At 42.0% G+C, this 20439-nt stretch overlaps 1 protein-coding gene and 1 non-coding gene across 4 annotated transcripts in view; both read right to left on the bottom strand.

Annotated features, from left to right (window-relative positions):
- The window catches only part of PTCD3 (pentatricopeptide repeat domain 3), a 137751-nt gene that overhangs the window by 18677 nt on the left and 98635 nt on the right, over window positions 1-20439 (bottom strand). For all 3 annotated transcript variants that reach the window (XM_033951891.1, XM_033951883.1, XM_033951902.1), the window contains 4 exons: window positions 17368-17396; window positions 10637-10743; window positions 9935-10013; window positions 9739-9829 (listed from right to left, as the gene is read on the bottom strand). In XM_033951891.1, the coding sequence (XP_033807782.1) occupies window positions 9739-9829; window positions 9935-10013; window positions 10637-10743; window positions 17368-17396 (306 nt within the window). The remainder of the gene's footprint in view (window positions 1-9738; window positions 9830-9934; window positions 10014-10636; window positions 10744-17367; window positions 17397-20439) is intronic.
- On the bottom strand, window positions 900-1035 carry LOC117352847. Its single transcript, XR_004537898.1, has one exon. It is a non-coding gene; the product is annotated as a small nucleolar RNA SNORD94 (small nucleolar RNA).

Genomic DNA, 20439 nt, shown 5'->3' with positions numbered 1-20439 from the left:
GGGTGTCGTGGGGGTCGGCCAGGGGGGTCGCGGGTCGGCTGGGGGACGGGCGGAGGTTCTTGGGGGGGGGGGGCGGTCGTTGGGGGGGGGGGGTTTGCGTCGAGGGCAGGAGGGCCTGGGATCCCTCCTGCCCGTAATGTAGTGCGGGGTGGGGTTAGGGGGTCGCCGTGGCCAGGAGGATTTGGGCTCCCTCCTGGCCCAATATTGTCGGGGAGTCGGCGGTCCTTCGGGGTGGGGGTGCGAGTGGTCCTGCCGAGGGGGGAGAAGAATCGGACGTCGAGGGGGGGCATCAGGCTTTCAGGATGGGGACAGGACTTCAAGGGGGGACAGGCAGATCTTCAAGGGGGACAGGCAGACCTTCAAGGGGGACAGGACTTCAAGGGGGGACAGGCAGACCTTCAAGGGGGGACAGGCAGACCTTCAAGGGGGGACAGGACTTCAAGGGGGACAGGCACAGAGAGGCGGGGCAGTGCACCGAAAGTCAGGGCGGGTGAACGGTGAGTCGGGGCAACCAGAGGAGAGTCGGGGCAGTGCACCGAAAGTCAGGGTGAGTCGGGGCAACCAGAGGAGAGTCGGGGCAGTGCACCGAAAGTCAGGGTGAGTCGGGGCAACCAGATGAGAGTCGGGGAGGGCGAAAGGAGAGTCGGGGTGGCCAGAGGAGAGTCGGGGAGAGCGAAAGGAGAGTCGGGGTGGCCAGAGGAGAGTCGGGCAGCATGCGCGTTATATGCCTGAGCGCGGTATAGAAAAGTTTTTGTACATATCATCGTGATTTCTGCGCGCTATACCCCTGTGCGCGTTTTACAATGGTGCGCGTTATATCCGCGAAAATACGGTAGTACCGATCCAGGGCAAGCAGTGGCTTCCTCCATGTCTTTTTCATCAATAACTACTGTAAGATATAGGCTCAGATTCAGGCAGTTTTTTCCTACAGATGTTCTCAAGTCTCCCACCACATGTAGGATACAGAGAAACACTTGCAGTCAGCTCCCATAATCCAGCTGAGGTCTGTACCCCTGCGCCAATCATCACTGCCTTTTTGATTACAAAAGCTAGACATAAATACAGTTACTGATTTTTACTATGTCTATGAACATCCAAAGCACTTAAGAAATCCCATCTTAAATCTGGTTTCTCATTTGTGTGTGTGTGGGGGGGGGGGAAGACAGTTCCTTTGGGTGGGATGTATTTGCAGGTGAGATTCATTCTTTGGCTGTTGAAAAGAAGGATCAGATAGTAATTCTGGCAAAGCACTTTGTTGAAGTGAGTGTGGCAGTGGTGGGCTTAGATTTAAATGTGCTCATGATAAACTAATTATGATTTGAAAAGACCATGCCTTATCTAATGGATGCTGGCCACGGCGGTATCAGCTCCGATGCTCATAGGAATTCTATGAGTGTTGGGAGTTGTAACAGCTGTTTCTGGTGGCAAAAACTACGCTACGGTTTTGTAAAAGGGGGGATAAAATACGTAAATTGCTTTAATTGTGCAACCACACAGAAAAAGCAGTATACAAGTCCCATCCCCTTTATCTGATCCAAAGTTGGCCTAAATATGTGCGTACAATATGCACCCTGATTTTTACCAACTACCTTAGGTAGATATCAATTTTTTATGCTATAAATTGGTTTATTTGCATTTTAAGAGTTAGAAATGTTCTAATAATCTGTACTCTTGTTTTCTAAAAATCTAAAACGTATGTATGTGTTTTGTGTGTAGAAAACCCATTAGAGGGAGAGTAAGCACTACGGTAAAAGCTGCTACTGTATTTCCTATATAAGAACAACACACAAGTGTTCAGTTTCAGTGATATACTCTGTACTGTGCCATACTAGTGGCAGAATTCATATTAAAGGCCTCCAGAGTATAGGGGACTACTTCAGAAGATACAGATGTGCTTAAGTGGAAAATTTGCAACTTAGGCTCCACTTTGTTGACAACCCGCTTCCGGAGATATCTCTATCATGAAGCGACCCAGCAAATGAGTTCCACTGGGAGCTGTTCATGCAGGTATTATGACATTTAGGGATTTAGTGTTAAAGGACCTCCATGATACTGAAATGAAGGAACAGAGAGGGGGACAAAAATTTTTCAACAGCATTCAACAGTTAAGTGAGGCAGATAATCTTATGATAATTAAGGCAGATAAGGGAGGAGCAATGGTCATACAATTGTGGCACCAGTATAATGCTGAAGAAGAGACAATTGAGTGATTCAGTAGCATATAAAAAAATCGATATTGAAACCACTGACTGACTTGCAGTGTGAAATTAAGGAACTGGTTCATCCAGCATTTCAGCGGGGGACAATCACTCAAAAGGAGGAAATGTTTTTGATGGAACAAAATCCTAATACTCCAAAGCTCTATTTTATATCTAAAATACATAAGAACTTGCAAAATCCCCTGGGACATCCGAAAGTATGTCCTAAAAGATCAGTCTTGGACCACTTTCACAATTCACTGATCACTTTTTACAACCAAAACGATTAAGATGGCATCTTATTTGAAGGACTCCTCACATCTTATATGCATCCTGGGGGAATTAAACTATCCTGAAGGCAGCTTATTTGGTGACTCTTGATGCCACCTCCTTATGCACAATGATACCTCAACGAGAAGCCCTATAGATAGTGGAGTAACACTTACTTGAGTAGAATTGACCCTCGGATTTCTACTCCATTCCTGTTTCAACTGGCAGATTTGGTAATATCTAAGAATTATTTTTGGTTCGCAGGGGACTATTACTTCCAAACTCAACCCTGAATAATCGATGCAGAAATTTTTCAGTAGGTTGCTGCGCATGTGTTGTGTGAGCACACAATACATGCATAACAGCTGAACCGGCAGCCCTGCTGGCTCAGCTGATGTGCCTGTGTGGTGTTCTCACACAGCACATGCACAACAGAGCTCATTTAAAAAAAGGTCCCCCCCACTGAGGCCCTTCCCATCCAAAAGACAAAGCTGGTGGTCTAGTGGACTGAGCCAGACTCCCCCAGCTCAAGATTTCCCCCTACACACACCATACCTTTGGTTGAAAAGATTGGTTAGAGGGCTGTCCACTCCCTCTCAACCCGCTTCTTCAAAATAGCGGCCCTGCCCCTCCTGGTGCATCATGAGATGTACTCACTGGGTGTGCCTAAGGCCCTATTGGCTTAGGCATCTAAGGCCCCTCCCAGTGCACCCAGTGATCTGCTGCCTATCCTGTTTTCTGACCATGGACTCCTTACAACCAGAGAAGAACTCTTCATAAGGTTGTAATGTCACCTCTGTTATTTCTAGTGGGTTCTAGTAGTCACCCTTATAAGCCTAATCAGGATTGGATGCATTCCTTCTGTCTGATAAGAATAAGTATCATTTATCTTTCTGAGTCGAGTATAACTGAAGCACTGAGATCTGAGGAGACAACCAAAGCAGTGAAGCCAGTCTTTGATTTAGCATGTAACTCACTAAGAAGAGAAGCAATAACAGTTGCAGAACTAAAACCAGGTCTAAAACCTGATTGATGTGGGTAGAATGCATTAGTAAATTCTACATAGGTTTGAAGAGGGGCAAAAACTACTGTTTCAAGAAGTTTGGATAAAAAGGGCAAATTTGAAACTGGATGGTAATTAGAAGGAGGTAGTGGGTCAAACGTGGTCTTTTCCAGAACTTGGCAATCACCTGTCTAATCACCATTAGATTAAATAGGTCCCTCCACTGCTTTACACTAAGTGGCTTTGGGCTCCATTTACAAAAATGAGGCACTCTTAGAGTTGCATTGACATACTAGAGGTCCAGAATGGGCCTCCAATCCTTGGAGCCTCTCTTGGGTCAAACAAAGTATATGGAGTATCTGCCAGAGCCAGAGTCTGCATCTGGCACCTGTTTGATTGCTTGAATATCAAGCAATCTTTGTACAGTCACCTGAACCTGCACTGCTCTCCCCAGTCTGCTCGCAGGCGAGTCTACAAACCAAGCAGAATGAAGACGAGTGACTCCAACTTGATAATATCCAGAACCCATTGGTCAGTCATGATAACCTGCCTCCAATCTTGCACGGGAAGGCTGGGGGCCTGGCATCATTGTGACTTTTTGGGCTGACCCCCTGGGCGGGAGGCAGAGCCCTGGAATTTCTATTTCTGGAGAATCTTTGCCGTGGGCTCTGAAAGGACCTCTGGGATGAGGACCCAGAGTTGAAGAGGCGGGAACCTTAGGAACCACAAAAGAACCCCTGAGCTTGCCCTTAAAAAGGCCTAGGCCTGCTGTCCCAAAGCGACTTCAGGCAATGATCCTGGACCCTAGCCATGATGTCATCCAGCACCTGGTCAAACAGCATTTTGCCCCTGAAAGGAAGCCTACTGAGAGTGGCTTTGGAAGTGGAATCCCCAGCCCAATGTCTGATCCACAGGATTCTGCGAGCAGACACAGAATGAGCTGAGATTTTGCCCAATACCCAAAGTAGATCATACATATTATCAGCCACATAGTCAACTCCAACAAGCAACAACTGGGATAGGGGATCTGAATGCACACCACTTGGGTCACGCAATTTAGAATGGCACACTTGAGCCACAAAAGAGGCTGCCACAGCAGCCCGCACTGCCAGAGACAAGGCCTCAAAATGCCTCTTGAGCAGCATGTCCAGCCTGTGATCCTGTTGATCCTTAAGCACAACTCACTGGGAAGGGATGTACACTTAGTCACCTGAGCCACTAGAGAGTCAACTTTAGGCACTGCAAACATTTGCTGGAACTCCTGATCAATAGGATATAGCTTTTGCCACTTTAAGGGAGCCTCCCCGGGTTCTACCAGTGATCAGAAATCAGGACTTTCATATCTGGGTGCCACAAAAAGGTAGCAGGCTGAGAATGGACCCCACTCAACAGGGAACAGTGGGAAGCAGGCTGAGGAGGATCAATTTTGAGCTCCTTCAGATACTCAATGAGAAGATAATAATAATAATAATTTATTTTGTATACTGCCATACCCAGGGAGTTCTAGACGGTTCACAACAGTTAGTTGAAATACAAACAATGTGGTTGAAATTGAAGAACATAGTAGCGCAATCAAAGTCAAACGTTTACAATTTAAGTCAGGGAAAAGACTATATACAGTACATACGGTAAGCATATACATTGAATTTAAGAGTAGGAAACAGATACATACAAGCTATAAGGAGGGAGCAAACAGGCTTGAAGGAAAGGGAAGGGGAGCGGAGGAGTACGATAGGGAAGAGGAGGAGTATGTTAAGGATTTGGTCTGTTGAAAAGTTGAGATTTGATCTGTTTTCTAAAGTTAAGATATAAGAGGCATCAAGTATAATTTGGGCGAGCCAAGAATTTATTTGGCCGCTTGAAAAGCGAAGGTTCTTTCGAATAATTTTTTCAGATGGAATGATTTCAATGAGGGAAAAGCGAACAGATTTATTCTGCGGGAGCTCTTGTTATTGTAATTCAGGTTGAAGTGAGGGTAAAGATAAACCGGTGACATATACCAAATATTGTTTTGTAGCAGATGCATGAGAACTTAAATAGAATTCTGGATTCGAATGGCAGCCAATGCAACTCGTGATAGAAAGGGGTTATGTGTTCCCATTTCTTCAAGCCAAAGATGAGACGGACGGCAGTATTCTGGACCAACCTCAACTTCCTGGTGATTTTCTTGAAGGCGCCTAAGTATATGATGTTACAGTAATCCAGAACACTCAGAATAGATGATTGGACCAACAGATGAAAAGAAGCATCATCAAAGAATTTTTTAATGGTGCGGAGTTTCCAAAGCACCGAGATACATTTCTTAAATACTAGGTCAGAGTGTTTCTCCAGTGTGAGATGCTTGTCTAAAGTGACTCCTAGTGTTTTTAAGGATTGCTCAATACAGTAATCCAGCCCGTTTATATGCAGCATAGTTTCCTTGATTTTGTCGTTTGGGGCTGCCAAGAAAAATTTAGTTTTTTTTTTTGAATTTAGCTTTAATCTAAATGCTGACATCCAAAGCTCAACCTGATTTAGAATGAAGGATAGAAAATTTATCAGCTCTGATGTAAAGCAGGAGAGCGGAATGACTATGGTGATGTTGTCCGCGTAGATGAAGAATTTGAGCTTTAGGCTCTGCAAGAGGTTTCCTAGGGAGGCAAGGTAGATGTTAAACAGGGTGGGGGATAAGGGGGGAGCCCTATGGGACCCCACAGGGGTTATCCCAACCGTAGGAGATAGTGTCGTTCTTAAACACCTTATAGGTTCTATTTCACAGAAACCCTTGAAACCAATTGAGAACATGACCTGAGATTCCAATAGATGTCAAACAGTCCAGCAGAATAGTATGGTCAACCAAGTCAAACGCGCTACTCAGATCAAGTTGCAGAATCAGAGCGCACGAGCCTTGGCTGAGTAAAAGATAAGGTAATCAAACAGAGAAGCTATAATTGTTTCGGTACTGTGACCTGACCGGAAGCCGGATTGGTTGTCGTGTAAGATATTGTGTTTTTCCAAATATGTGGTGAGTTTGGTGTTTACCACCCCTTCTGCTATTTTGGTTACTAGCGGGATATTGGCGATAGGTCTAAAGTTAGATGCAATGTGAGATGGTTCTTTTGCATTTTTTTAAATTGATGTAATATCCGTCAGAGCAGAAGACTTGAACAGCCTGTGAACTGAGGGGTCCTTGCCCTGGTCTACTGCAGCTCACAGACCCTGATCCACTTCACCCAGTGTCGTTTCGTCTCTAAACAAGGCTTCTACCTGGAAGAGAGGATAAGCGTCCATATCATCATCTTCAGGAACCCCGTCCGACCAGCTGTTGGTGTCTGGGGGAGACACGGACCTCATAAGAACATAAGAATAGCTTTACTGAGTCAGACCAATGGTCCATCAAGCCCAGTAACCCATTCTCACAGTGGCCAATCCATGTCACTAGTACCTGGCCAAAACCCAAGATATAGCAATATTCCATGCTACCGATCTAGAGCAAGCAGTGGCTTCCTCCGTGTCTTTCTCAATAAGACTATGGACTTTTCCTCCAAGAACTTGTCCAAACTTTTCTTAAAACACTATCTGCTCTTACCATATCCTCTGGCAACGCGTTCCAGAGCTTAACTATTCTCTAAATGAAAAATCATTTCCTCCAATTGGTTTTAAAAGTATTTCCCTGTAACTTCATCGAGTGTCCCCTAGTCTTTGTAATTTTTGACAGAGTGAAAAATCGATCCACTTGTACCCGTTATACTCCACTCAGGATTTTGTAGACTTCAATCATATCTCCCCTCAGCTGTCTCTTTTCCAAGCTGAAGAGCCCTAACCATTTTAGTCTTTCCTCATACGAGAGAAGTTCCATCCCCTTTATCATCTTGGTTGCTCTTCTTTGAACCTTTTCTAGCGCCACTATATCTTTCATGAGATAAGGAGACCAGAATTGAACGAAATACTCCAGATGAGGTCACGATACAGGGGCATTAATCTTGTTAACCATCCCTTTTTTAATAATTCCTAGCATCCTATTTGCTTTTTTGGCCGCCGCCACACTTGGGTGGAAGATTTCATCGTATTGTCTACGATGACACCCAGATCTTTTTCCTGGGCACTAATCCCCATGGTGGACCCTAGCATCCAGAACATGGGAAGGCTGCGTACATGATGGCTCTCTAGCTGACCCAGAAGGTGCTGCAGTGCCGCTGACATAGGCTTGCCAGAGCAAGTTCACAAAGTCAGGATTAAAGGGCATAGCGGACCAAGAATCCTCTTCAAAGAGGAGGGTTAAATTGCTTTCTTTTTCCTTTAGAGCCCTCAGAATCTTTATTAGGCATTATCAAATCATGCAACTCCATGAGGGCAAAATTCTTCCCTCTCCATCCCAACAGTTGTTTGGCAGTATTAATAAGGTGGTCAGATGCTGAACCTCAGATTCCTCAGGCAGCGAAAATTGACCCCACCATCACCAAACTGATGATCAAAACAACAGACATCAAAGTGTTTCGGAAAGAAATCAAAACATTTCTTTTCAAAAAACACGTCCTTACTTAATATTCCCCTCCCCAATCGCACATGCACTCTCCCCAGCAAATAACACACTAGTCATCCCCTTGAACCTCATTTACGAAAAATATCCAAACTCCTAAATAAGCATCTCCCTTAGGTATCCATTTAACCTTCTCCTAAAAAAGCATCTCCCTTAGGTATCCACTTAACTGATTCCTTCAAAGTTAGGTATCTTTCTTCAGTTGCCTATATTGTTTTCCCCACTGAACCTTGTAACTACTTGAACCCTGTCAAGTTATTCTATCGATAAATCCAGATATCTTATACTTGTATTTCTATACCACAACATGTAATTTACTTAAATCGTTGTAATGTAATTCTCTCGGTAATATCCTGATCTCTTTTAACTGTAATCCGCTTAGAACCACAAGGCACAGGCGGAATAGAAATCACAAATGTAATGTAATGTAATTCCTGCCTCCCCAGCATGCACAACATAACACGTGGCACAAGGGCATTCTTCGGATGCCCAATCAGCACAAACTTTACATGAATTCATATCATTGGAGCCTGAGGACTCCATCTCTGGTGGTCAGAATCAAAAACGAGGCTTTTTGAAGAAATTTGAGAACTTAAAATTTAAATTGGGAAAAATCTAATATGGTTGCCATCAGGATTTCCCGCTGAAAAAATGGCTGCAAATCTATTGGAGGACCTTAGAACCAAGTGATTTTAGGATTTTTGGGGTGGGGGAATAAGGCTACAAAATATAACCTCAAAAACCACAATTTCAGAACCCATGAACTGCCCTGTGGGCTGTGACAGCCCTACTCACAGACCAGATGTTGGGAAGATGTGCTGCAGCCTGCCTCAGCTCCTCTCAGGGTAGCTGGAATAAGGAGAGGACCTCTGCTACCAGGAAAGCTGCCTTTTCTAACTCTTCAACTGCCAGTCGGACCACATCTGGACTGAGCCTCAAGCCCTAGGATCAGGATTCAAACATCACAAAGACGTGTGCGCTCAAAAGAAATGCAATTGGTGCCCATACAGCCTGCGCTGCACTCCTGATCAAGTTAAGGAGTGAGCAAACAGCAGGGGGAAGCCCCTTAGCTCCACAGTTCAAGCAGGCTAACTGAGTAGGTCCCCGCAGGATCCACCTGTCAGCTGCAGACCAAAGTCTGCTCCTCTCGCGCAAGCTGGGAAGTCACTAGAGCTGAACAGGAACACAAAATCTTATAGGAAAAAAAAAAAAAAAGACCGAGTAGATCAAAGTTGCTCTTGCAGGCTCGCTTGCAGAAGAAATAACTGACTGGAGGCAGCAGAGAGCAAGGAGGAGGACACTGAAAACAGTGATCAGTATCTCCTGCAATAGACTCGCAGATGCAAGACCCTTGGTTCGGCAAACCATCCCCATTGCACTGGGAACAATTGTTTTTATGATTTTTGTTAAACTGGAAGCGAGGCAAGTACTTAGCTGTAATGTCTTGTAATCCCCGTTTAAAAGGTTAATTTCTCTCTACAGCAGGTTTACCCAGTTTAATTCTCGAGGGCTGCAAACAGGACAGATTTTCAGGATCTTCCTAATGAATATATATGAGGGAGATTTGTCTGTGGAGATCATTGGGTCAATTCTCTTGTTTTAGATCTGCATGCCCCCCCCATCTCTACTATATGCAAATCTGTCATACATATCTTTAAGGATATCCTGAAAAGCTGGCCTCTTTGCAGTCCTCGGGGATCACAGATATGATCACTTGAATAAAGATTTTAAAAAAGCTTGTGTTTAACCTTTCCATATTTGAGGAACCAGGTCCAAACGGCTGCCAATGTCCAGAGCTTGGAGAAGATCCCGCATTGCATAGGAGTTGGGGAAGTAGCGCTGATTAAAAGAAACAAGATTTCCGTCTGTCAGAGCTGTTCATTTGTTAGCACATTGTGTATAGATGAATTTGAGAGACTTAATAGCATGCAGGCACCTACTTACCGAAGGAATCAATTTTTTGTACCACTTCAAAATAACATCGATATGCTCCATCATGCACAACAGATTGAAAAACCTCCCACTGCATAATTAAATACACACAGAAAAGTTAACTACCAAGTCCATAGCTACATAACCAGTTGAGAATCTCACTAATTTATTTACAAAAATATTCAAGAGATGGCAGAAAAAACTAAACTATACTTAAAGTTGCAAAAACATGGTAGCAGGTAGAAAAATCTAATCAAGAAACATGTGCGTACACGTGTGTGTTTGCATGCTCCTCTCTCACACTCCACATTTCATAAACATTAATAATGACTTTCACCCGTGATCCACTCATTCTCTTTCTCTTGTCATGCCCCCTTTTGAGATTCACAAATTAAATCTTTATGCGTAAATTCTAATTATAGCCAATTAGCATCAATTATATGGTGTTAATTACCATTATCAGTGCCAACTGGTTTTGTTAAACAATTAAGTTACGTGCACAAATTGGCTGTGTGCACCAATTTGTGCACACAACCTATGGCGCTATATACAGAATTTGGGGGTAGTGGACACAAACTGTATCTATAAACAAAGCTGAATTAGCAAAAATGTATAACTTTAGCAGCACCAATTAAGGCTTTAATCTTTGCAACTTTTAAAGTGGTTAAGAAATAATTAATAATTATATGACAAAATATTTTTCATTATACTTACTAATAGGTACTTTGTTGGTAAGGGTTCCCCTCAAGCTTCCAATTATTTCCCATCTCCTTTACTTTGTGTAGTCTATATGCAAGTTCAACATCCTTAAGATCAAGGCACTGTAACAGAAGTCAGCAGCCAGACATTACTAGCTTCCCCCTTTCTCAGAAGAACTGCTGACCTAATATGGGCCATTGCAGTGAGACAATGACCTATTTACTTGTCATTCAACCAGAACAGAAGCCCAAGCCAACAACCATCTCTCACCCATATTTCACCCCTATACTGTGCACAGAACCTTGACAAAAGTTTTTATATCAGCTTTCATATCACATCTCAGAAACTCCCTAACTCCCTTCTCGGTGGCATAGTAAGGGGGGGGCGGACTGCCCTGGACGCAGTTTTGGTGGGTGGCGCCAACACCTTTCCTCCTCTCCACCCTTCTCTCACCTTCCCAACCACCCCTGTGCCTCTAACCTTTCGCCAGCACGAGCAGCAGCTCCAACCTGCTGCTCGCGTCGGCCTCGGCTCTCCCTCTAAAGTACAGGTGTCAAAGTCGGTCCTCGAGGGCCAGAATCCAGTCGGGTTTTCAGGATTTCCCCAATGAATCTGCATGAGATCTATTTGCATGCACTGCTTTCAATGCATATTCATTGGGGAAATCCAGAAAACCCGACTGGATTCCGGCCCTCAAGGAGGGACTTTGACACCCCTGCTCTAAAGTCACTTCCTAGTCAGGAGAGCCGAGGCCAGCACGGGCAGCAGGATGACGATGCTTCTCATGCCAGCAAAGTTAAAGAGGTATGAGGGAAGGAAAGGGGTGTGCGACCACTCCGGTTGCCTCCTAACCTCACTACGCCACTACTCCTACTTGTCCTGTTTGCCTGCTTGATTAGATTGTAAGCTCTACTTAAATTGCAAAGTGGCTGTGAACATCTTTAGCCCTGTTATACTGTCTGGCAGTGGCTATGGACTTCAAAAGTACTGTTCCATCAAGCTTGGGAGCAAGCTCTGTCCACACATTGATGTCAGACGCCGGGCAGACTTAGCTGCTGTGTCTGATGGTGTGTCACCATCTGGCGCGTCGGCTAAGACACGAGGCGAAGGTGAGCACCTTAGCAAGTGTCTCTGCAAAGAGTCTTGAGAAGAGTTAAGAAATATTATTTTAGAAGTCGTCTAGATTGTATTTATATTCCTGGAAAGGTATTTTTTACATAGCGTTTGTTGTGGGATATTTTTAAGATGCAGGAACATGCAATGGAGGTGATACAGGGTAGAGGGAGATATGGAGAGCTAAATTTGCTCAAAGACAAGGTAAGAAGATCATGCGTTGAAAAAGAGGGGTTGAAACAGATTGAGACCAGGTCAGCTAAGAGCCTGTCGTTGGGGTTTCAAGTTTCAAGTTTATTTATTATTTGATTAATCGCCTATTCCAAATTCTAAGCGATGTACAAATCAGCAAAATACATATATATAAATGCAAGAGCTATAAAAAAGAAATTAACATTAAAATACGATTTGTTAATTGAAGAAGATTTTGATGTGTTTGGAATTATTGAGTCCTTGGTTGTTAACGGTTAGCGAATGAATGTTGTCCTCCTGGATATTGCAGGGATTGGGTATGTTGACATCATAAGAGAGGAAGAGGTGTGATTGTGTTCTTTAAAGGCTAGTTGAGATTAAAGAGAGTGGATGTTATTATGGAAGAATATTGGGAGGGGGTTGTTTTAAATAATAAATGGTTTGCCTAGGGGTAATCTATTCTCCACTAACAATGATTATGAAGGATTGTTCAGTGATTTTAGAGTTTTTAATGAACCTGCAGGTAGACTTTTAAAAATTTGTCTTGATAGGTGATTTTAATATACCCATCTTGCTAGTAGAAGTAGATGTAGGAGATTAAAATTTTATGTTTCTTTCAAGTGTTAAGATCAGTAGCATTGAAACAGGTTATAGAAGTGGCAACTCACGAGGCTGGCCATGTACTAGATTTATTATTTGTCCCTGAGCAGATTAAGAACATTGTGGTCTTTGATTTATTGATACAAAATGTAATTTGGTGAAACCACCATCTTCCTTATATGAAGATTTATGTGAGCAGTGTTGAAAATATGGTAAATCAAAATGTAAAGATGACAGTAAGACCCTACTTTGATGTGAGAAATCTATGGAATATATGGAAGGAAAATTTGGATTGGGATTTAGACAGAAAATTGGAAGAAGATGTACGACAGTGACATTCATCATTAAAGGATGCATTAGATATTGTAGCACTAGAAAAAGAAGCGAGACAAGAGAAGTTAGAAGTAATAAAGTGGCGTTCCGCTGCAATAGTTAAAGTAAAGCAAGAGGTCAGGCAATCAGAAAGAGGGTGGAGGAAAACTAGGGATAGAGAGGATTATGAAAGTTATGAATTACGTCTGAAATTATATTTATAATTATGTGAAAATGAAAAACATAAAAGCATACAGGATAAAATCAAAGTAGCATGTAACCGCCAAGGGAGTTATATGGTGAGGGGATTAACTGGAACAAATCGAACAGACTTTAGAAATAATGACCTTATTTGGCTAGTTTTGCTGAGTATTTAGAGAAAAAGTCAGGTATACTTAGGGAAAATCTGAACAGAATTGATATGATTGAGCAATAAGGAATAAAGTAAAACAGGATAGATTTAAAGAAATGGAAGTTAAAGAAATAAAGATGATTAGTCAGATCCCTAACATAACTAATGCAAGCAATAATCCTTGCTCTTCAGGAATTTTAAGTAAAATTGCTCCTATATTAACAAAACTGGTTAATAAATCATTCAAGTTCGGTATTTTCCCTGAAAGTTGTAAAATAGCTACAGTAAAACCAGTACTTAAGATGGGACTTGATAATGAGAAAATGAGTAATTTTAGAGCAATATCAGTGCTATTACCCTTTATGGCAAGAGTGCTCGAGAAAGCAGTACTGCCTCAATTGGAAGGTTTTGTAGAAGAAAATGGTTGTTTGGATAGTAATCAATTCGGATTCAGGAAGGCTCATAGCGTTGAAACACTTTTGTTATCAACAGTTGATGAACTATGCTTAGGTATGGATCAGGGTCACTGTTTTTGTATGGTTTCACTAGATATTTCCGCTGCCTTTGACTTGCTTGTTCCTGATCTGCTCTTATGGAGACTCAGAAATCTAGGAATTGCAGGGACTGTATGGGAATGACTTAAGTCATTCCTAACAGGATGACAGATGTGTGCACGGAGTAAGGGAGAAGCTTCAAATGTGGTCAGGGATAGTAGAGGTGTACTGCAAGGATCAGCCCTATCTGCTATCCTGTTTAATGTTAGCACCTTTAGGGATGGAGGAGCAATTGACTTTCAGAGGGTTGTGTTTGTGAGGAACTAGCTAAAATAAAGGTAGGCAAAGCAATGGGGCCAGATGGTGTATATCCTAGGGTGCTGAACTTAGGAAAGTTCTGGTAGCTCCGCTGACTGACCTTTTCAAAGAGTATCTAGAGTCAGGAGTGGTACCGGAGGACTGGCGAAGGGCGGATGTGGTCCCTCTCCACAAAAGTAGAAGTAAGGAAGAAGTAGGGAATTACAGGCCGGTAAGTCTGACTTCTGTGGTAAGCAAATTAATGGAAACACTTTTAAAACAGAGAATGGTCAAGTTTCTGGAATACTGTGGATTACAGGACTGGAGGCAACGTGAATTCACTAGAGGTAGGTCTTGTCACACAAATCTGATCAATGTCTTTGATTGAGTGACCAAGTTTCAAGTTTAATAAAATTTTGATTTGATCGCAAAATCTTACTTCGATGCGATTTACAAACAGTGTTGCAAATTAGGGTAACATAAAGATGAATATCATTTTACTTAGACAATGATTTACATAACTATAAACCAAGCAAACACAAGGAAAAAATAAAGTGGATTAAATACAATTTATAAAGTAAATATAACAGGGTAGGAATTTGAAACAAAAGGATGGGTAATCGATGTGGTGTATTAAGATTTTAGCAAAGCCTTTGACAGTGTTTCACGCAGACGTCTAATAAATAAACTGAGTGCCTTTGGGATGGGTCCCAACGTGATGTGATGGGCTGGGTCAAGAACTGGTTGAGTGGAAAGCGACAAGAGAGTAGTGATCAATGGAGATCGCTCTGAAGAAAGGGTGTGCCTCAAGGTTCTGTTCTTGGGCCTGTTCTTTTTAACATTTTTATAAACGATATTGCTGAAGGGTTGTCGGGTAAGATTTGCCTCTTTGTGGATGATATGAAAATCTGCAACAGAGTAGATGGTGTGAATAATGAAGAAAGACCTAGCGAAGCTTGAAGAATGGTCTGAAATTTGGTAGCTTAAATTTAATGCTAAGAAATGCAAAGTCATGCATTTGGGCTGCAAAAACCTGAGGGAACGGTATAGATTAGGGAGTGAAGAGTTTATGTGCATGACAGAATAGCGTTACTTGGGTATGATTGTATGTGATGATTTTAAGGTGGCTAAACAGGTTGAAAAGGTGACGGCGAGAGCTAGAAGGATGCTAGGTTGCATAGGGAGAGATATTGCTAGTAGGAAAAAGGAGGTATTGATGCCCCTGTATAAGACTTTGGTGAGACCTCATTTAGAATATTGTGTACAATTAAGGAGGCCACACCTTCAAAAAGATATAAAAAGGATTGAGTCGGTCCAGAGGAAGGCTACTAAAATGGTATGTGGTCTTCATCATAAGGCGAATGGGGACAGACTTAAAGATCTCAATCTGAATACTTTGGAAGAAAGGCGGGAGAGGGGAGTTATGATAGAGATGTTTAAATTCCTATGTAATGTAAATGCACTTGTGTCGAGTTAATTTGAAAGGAAACTCTGCAATGAGAGAGCATAGGATGAAGTTAAGAGGTAATAGGCTCTGGAGTAATCTAAGGACATACTTTATTACAGAAAGACCATAAGAACATAAGCATTGCCTCTGCTGGTTCAGACCAGAAGTCCATCATGCCCAGCAGTCTGCTCACGCGGCGGCCCATCAGGTCCAGGACCTGTATAGTATTCCTCTATCTATACCCTTCTATACCCTTTTCCTTCAGGAAATTATCTAATCCCTTCTTGAACCCCAATACCGTGGTAGATGCATGGAATAGTCTCCCAGAAGAGATGGTGGAGACAGAGACTGTGTCTGAATTCATAAGGACCTGGGACAGCACGTGGGATCTCTCAGAGAGAGAAAGAGATAATGGTTACTGCGGATGGGCAGACTAGATGGGCCATTTGGCCTTTATCTGCCATCATGTTTCTATGTTTCTTAAGAGGGTATGGGTCTTTCCTATACAAAGTATGCTGACAATGTCCAATTCTTTTTTTAAAATGAGTGAAGGGGACGAAAAGCTGATATCAGAGGTGAATGGCTATATGGGAAAAATCAATGATTGGATGCATGAAAATGGATTTAAATTGAATGTTGATAAAACAGAAATTATGATTATGGGAAATTAACATGAGGACTCATGGCCTCAAACAGTAATTTTAAATGAGCACTTGGTTAAGCTCAAAGAAGAGATCATGGTGCTAGGGGTGATTCTTGATGCAAAATTGGCTTTAAAATCGCAGATTATAAGAGTGGTTCAGTTAGCTTATTTTATTATGAGAATGCTGTCTCAATTGAGAAATTTTCTGACCGGTTGGAATTTTAGACAAATCCTACAATCCATGGAACTATCAAAACTCAATTATTATAACAGTATCTATTTAGGAATGCCGGCGATAAGTATGAAAGCCTTACAGATTGGGCTGGTCAGCAGCCCAGATTCTAATGGGAAACCACGTTTTGAACATATCACTCCAATTTTAAAGAAACTTCACTGGTTGCCAGTATATCACAGTGTACAGTTTATAATTTTGAAGATAGTCCAGCAAGGAATTTATGGCACTTTACCAAGATACTTCACCAAATGTTTGGCCTTATATAGACCAGTTAGGTCTTAAAGATCAGAAAATGACATGTTATTAGACATACGAAAAAGAGATGAGGTAAAGTATATTACTACCATAAAATTCTCTTTTTCTGATGCAGGACCACTTTTATGAAATGGTATATCAGGAATAATTAGAATGTGTGAGAATATTACAATTTAGGAAATTACTTAAAATGCATTTCTTTATTAAAGCATTGTGACAGTTAGACCACAGTAAAATGCAACAGTTCAATAATGTTTTAAGAGCTACCTGTATAGGATGATTTTATTGATTTTGTATATTCTGTTTGCTAAGTTTGTTTTTATTTTTATGTATGTTTTATTGGAAACCACTTAGGCCTTTAAGCAAATTATAAATAAGTTAACTAAATACCGAGCAATGACCGTCTCTTGAATGCTTAACGTATAGTGCTGTGTATGTCTAGTAGTTGTAGCTTGGACATGCATCCATAGCCATGCATTCACAAAGGAAAAGGGTTTTAATAAATTATTTTATTATATCAAAACCAACATGAAAACATCCCTATGAAGAATGCCTATAAGGGTCACAGTATGGTAAAAATCAATGAATGCTTTTTATCCTTTAGTAGCCTTTGGCTTCTAGACTATAAAGGATACACAGCTCTGTTTCATGATACAATTTTAAGCTCTTTGGGGATAGCAACTGGTGTGATAAGCAGTCCTAAGCTTTCCATGTTATATATAACTTTCACATCACTACAACATCACGGGCTAGACGTACTAGGATTTTACTTTATCAAAAAAGCTGTAAGAAGTTAACATACTTACCACTCTCATAGCATCTGGAAAAAAATTCACTAAGAAAACAAGACAAAGATGAAATCAACTGTAGTGCATTTGTTTTAATTTCAAAACAACTAACCAGCAGCGACTACACACGGGTCAGATACACAATTAGACTGTACCTGGACAACGGTTGCAACAAGCCTACCTAAGCAGCTGATGAAACCGTAGGAACATGGGGTGTGTTTGAGAAACTTAACAAGTCTACATATTTGGCAATATATTCTTTGATTGCATTAATAAGCAAACATAAATATAAAAATATGTATTCTTACTTATTTTAAGCTATGTCACTATTCATTTTAACCCCATTTAGGATCCTCAGAGTCACACGCAGTAATACTTCATAATTTTTTTAGAAAAATTGCTCAAATCTTCATCGATCCTTTTTATTCATTTCTTTTTCATAATGTTTGTATAAATACTTTTGCTTTTTTATTTGTGTTATATTTAAAAACGCCCCAAAATTAGGTACATTATGAAAAAGATAAATGAATATAAAGGATCGATGAACTATTTGGAGGATTCCGGCCTTCCCCAATTGTCAGAGTGGGATGTGCAGTCTCTGAATGCACCTATTATTATTAAAGAATTACAGAAAGCCATACAGACCCAAATAAATTATTCTGCCCCAGGGCCAGATGGCTTCACTGTTGAATTTTATAAATTGCTAGCTCCCCAGATTGAACCCCCGTTAAGTGAATACTATACTCAGTTGGTTGAGGGTGGGGGATTTCCGGAGGTAGCCAATGAGGCTCTAATCACTTTAATCTTGAAGCCTGGGAGGGAGACCACGGCTCCCGAGTCTTATACTAAACTAAACTAAACTTTAAGTTTATATACCGCATCATCTCCACGGATGTTGTGGAGCTCGGCACGGTTTACAAGAACTTAAAATATAGGAAGAGAAGGAAAAAAAGATTTACATGAACTTATATATAGAAGAGAAGAGTAAGGGGGGATAGAATTACATTTTAGTGAAAAGCCAGGTTTTCAGTTGCTTGCGGAATAATTGGAGGGAGCCCAAGTTCCGCAGCGGGGTAGTAAGGTCATTCCAAAGACCTGTGAATCTGAAGAGAAGGGATTTTCCCAGTTTTTCTGCATAGCGAATATCGTGTAGAGAGGGGAAGGATAATTTATACCTTTGGGTGGGTCTGGTAGATTCAGGACTCGAGGAGTTATAAGATAGTGGGATTAAGGGAGGAAGGATGCCGTGAATGATTTTAAAAGCCAGGCAGGAGCATTTGAAATGGATTCTGGAAATCACTGGGAGCCAGTGAAGTTTGGCTAGGAGTGGGGAGACATGGTCAGACTTGCGTTTTGCAAAGATCAACTTGGCTGCAGTATTCTGGATTAGCTGGAGTCTTTGAAGACTTTTTTTTGATAGGCTTAAGTAGATGGCATTGCAGTAGTCTAATTTGGAGAGGATGATGGATTGGACAAGGATGACGAAATGTTGTTGGCGAAAATAGGATCTTACTTTCCTCAGCATGTGGAGGCTGAAAAAGCATGATTTAGCCAAGGAGTTGAGGTGGTAATTGAGGGAGAGATAAGAATCGATAATGATGCCAAGGACCTTGCTTGAGAATTCAAGCTGCAGTGTAGCGCCTGAGGGTAGTGCGAAGAGGGTGGGCAGGTGTTCTAATTTTGGGCCGAGCCAGAGTAATTTTGTTTTTGATTCATTCAATTTCATCTGTACCGAGAAGGACCAGGAATGGAGTCTCATTATGCAAGCAGTAATGTTCTCGTGGAGGTTGGTGAGGTTCTGGTCTGTCTCAAGGAGGACAAGGATGTCATCAGCGTATGTGTAGATTGTTTCAAGGGGGGATAATTGGAGGAGTTTCAGGGAGGACATATAGATGTTAAAGAGAATAGGGGATAGGGGTGATCCCTGAGAGACACCGCAAGATGGTGTACAAGGAACGGACATGGTGCCATTTGTGTTGACAGTGTAGGAGCGAGAGCGTAGGAAGTTTGAGAACCACTTTAGGACGGTGGATTCAATTCCTATCTCGGAAAGTTGATAAAGTAGTATGTCACGGTGGACAACATCGAAAGCTGCAGAGAGATCGAATTGTAATAGGACAGCGAATTTGTTACGAGAATGTAGTTGTTGCACCTTAGAAATTAAGGAAACTAGGAGGGATTCGGTGCTGAAGCTGGGTCTGAGGACATATTGGTAGGGATAGAGGATGGAGAATCTCTCTAGGTAAGAAGAGAGCTGGGTGGCGACTATGGCCTCTAGCAGTTTAGTTAGGAGAGGGATATTTGCTATGGGGCGGTAGTTAGATGGTAAGGAAGGGTCGAGATCGGCTTTTTTCAGAAGAGGGGACAAGGCAATGTGTCCCATTTCTGTGGAGAACACGCCCGATAGTAAAGCAGAATTTATAAGCCTGGTAAGGGAGGAGATGGCCTGCGCGGGAATGTTTTTGTAAAGGTAGGAAGGGAAAGGATCCAGGATTTCAGTTTGAGACAGAGTTTAGAGATCTGGGATTCGGATACAAGTTCAAAGGCAGTCCAGGAACTATCAGCAGGGATAGGGTTGGAGTCATTGGGAGGCAGAGAAATGTAAGAGACTGCTGGGGGAAAAGAACTACGTAAGGTTGTAATCTTTTCATTGAAAAATTTAGCTAGGTTGTTTGCGGATGGGGGGGGGGGGGGAAGGGGAAAGGTGGAGGCGTTTTTTGAGGTTAGGTTGTGCCAGATGTTGAACAGTGTACTATTTTGTTTTTTTGATCTGGCGATTTTATCTCCATAGAAATTCTTCCTTGCTTTTTTTAGTACTGTGTTATAGAACTTAATGTTGTCTCTCCAGGATTGTCTGTCTCAAAATTTTGTCAAAAATACCAGCAGAGCGATTGGCACTCTTCCTTCCTAAGCTTACTGCCCCTGATCAGGTGGGATTTGTGAGAGGTAGACAGGCAGTCCATAATGTCCATAAGGCAATACTAACTTTGGCACATACGCAAGCTCAAAACACACCAATGATGTTACTTAGTTTAGATGTCGCACAAGCCTTTGACCAAGTAGACTGGACGTATTTATTTGCGGTGCTCG

The sequence above is a fragment of the Geotrypetes seraphini genome, chromosome 1 (genome assembly GCF_902459505.1).
Source record: "Geotrypetes seraphini chromosome 1, aGeoSer1.1, whole genome shotgun sequence".
Classification (NCBI taxonomy): Eukaryota; Metazoa; Chordata; class Amphibia; order Gymnophiona; family Dermophiidae; genus Geotrypetes; species Geotrypetes seraphini.
The sequence above is the reverse complement of the archived record's forward strand: the minus strand, read 5'-3'. Positions and strand labels throughout refer to the sequence as shown.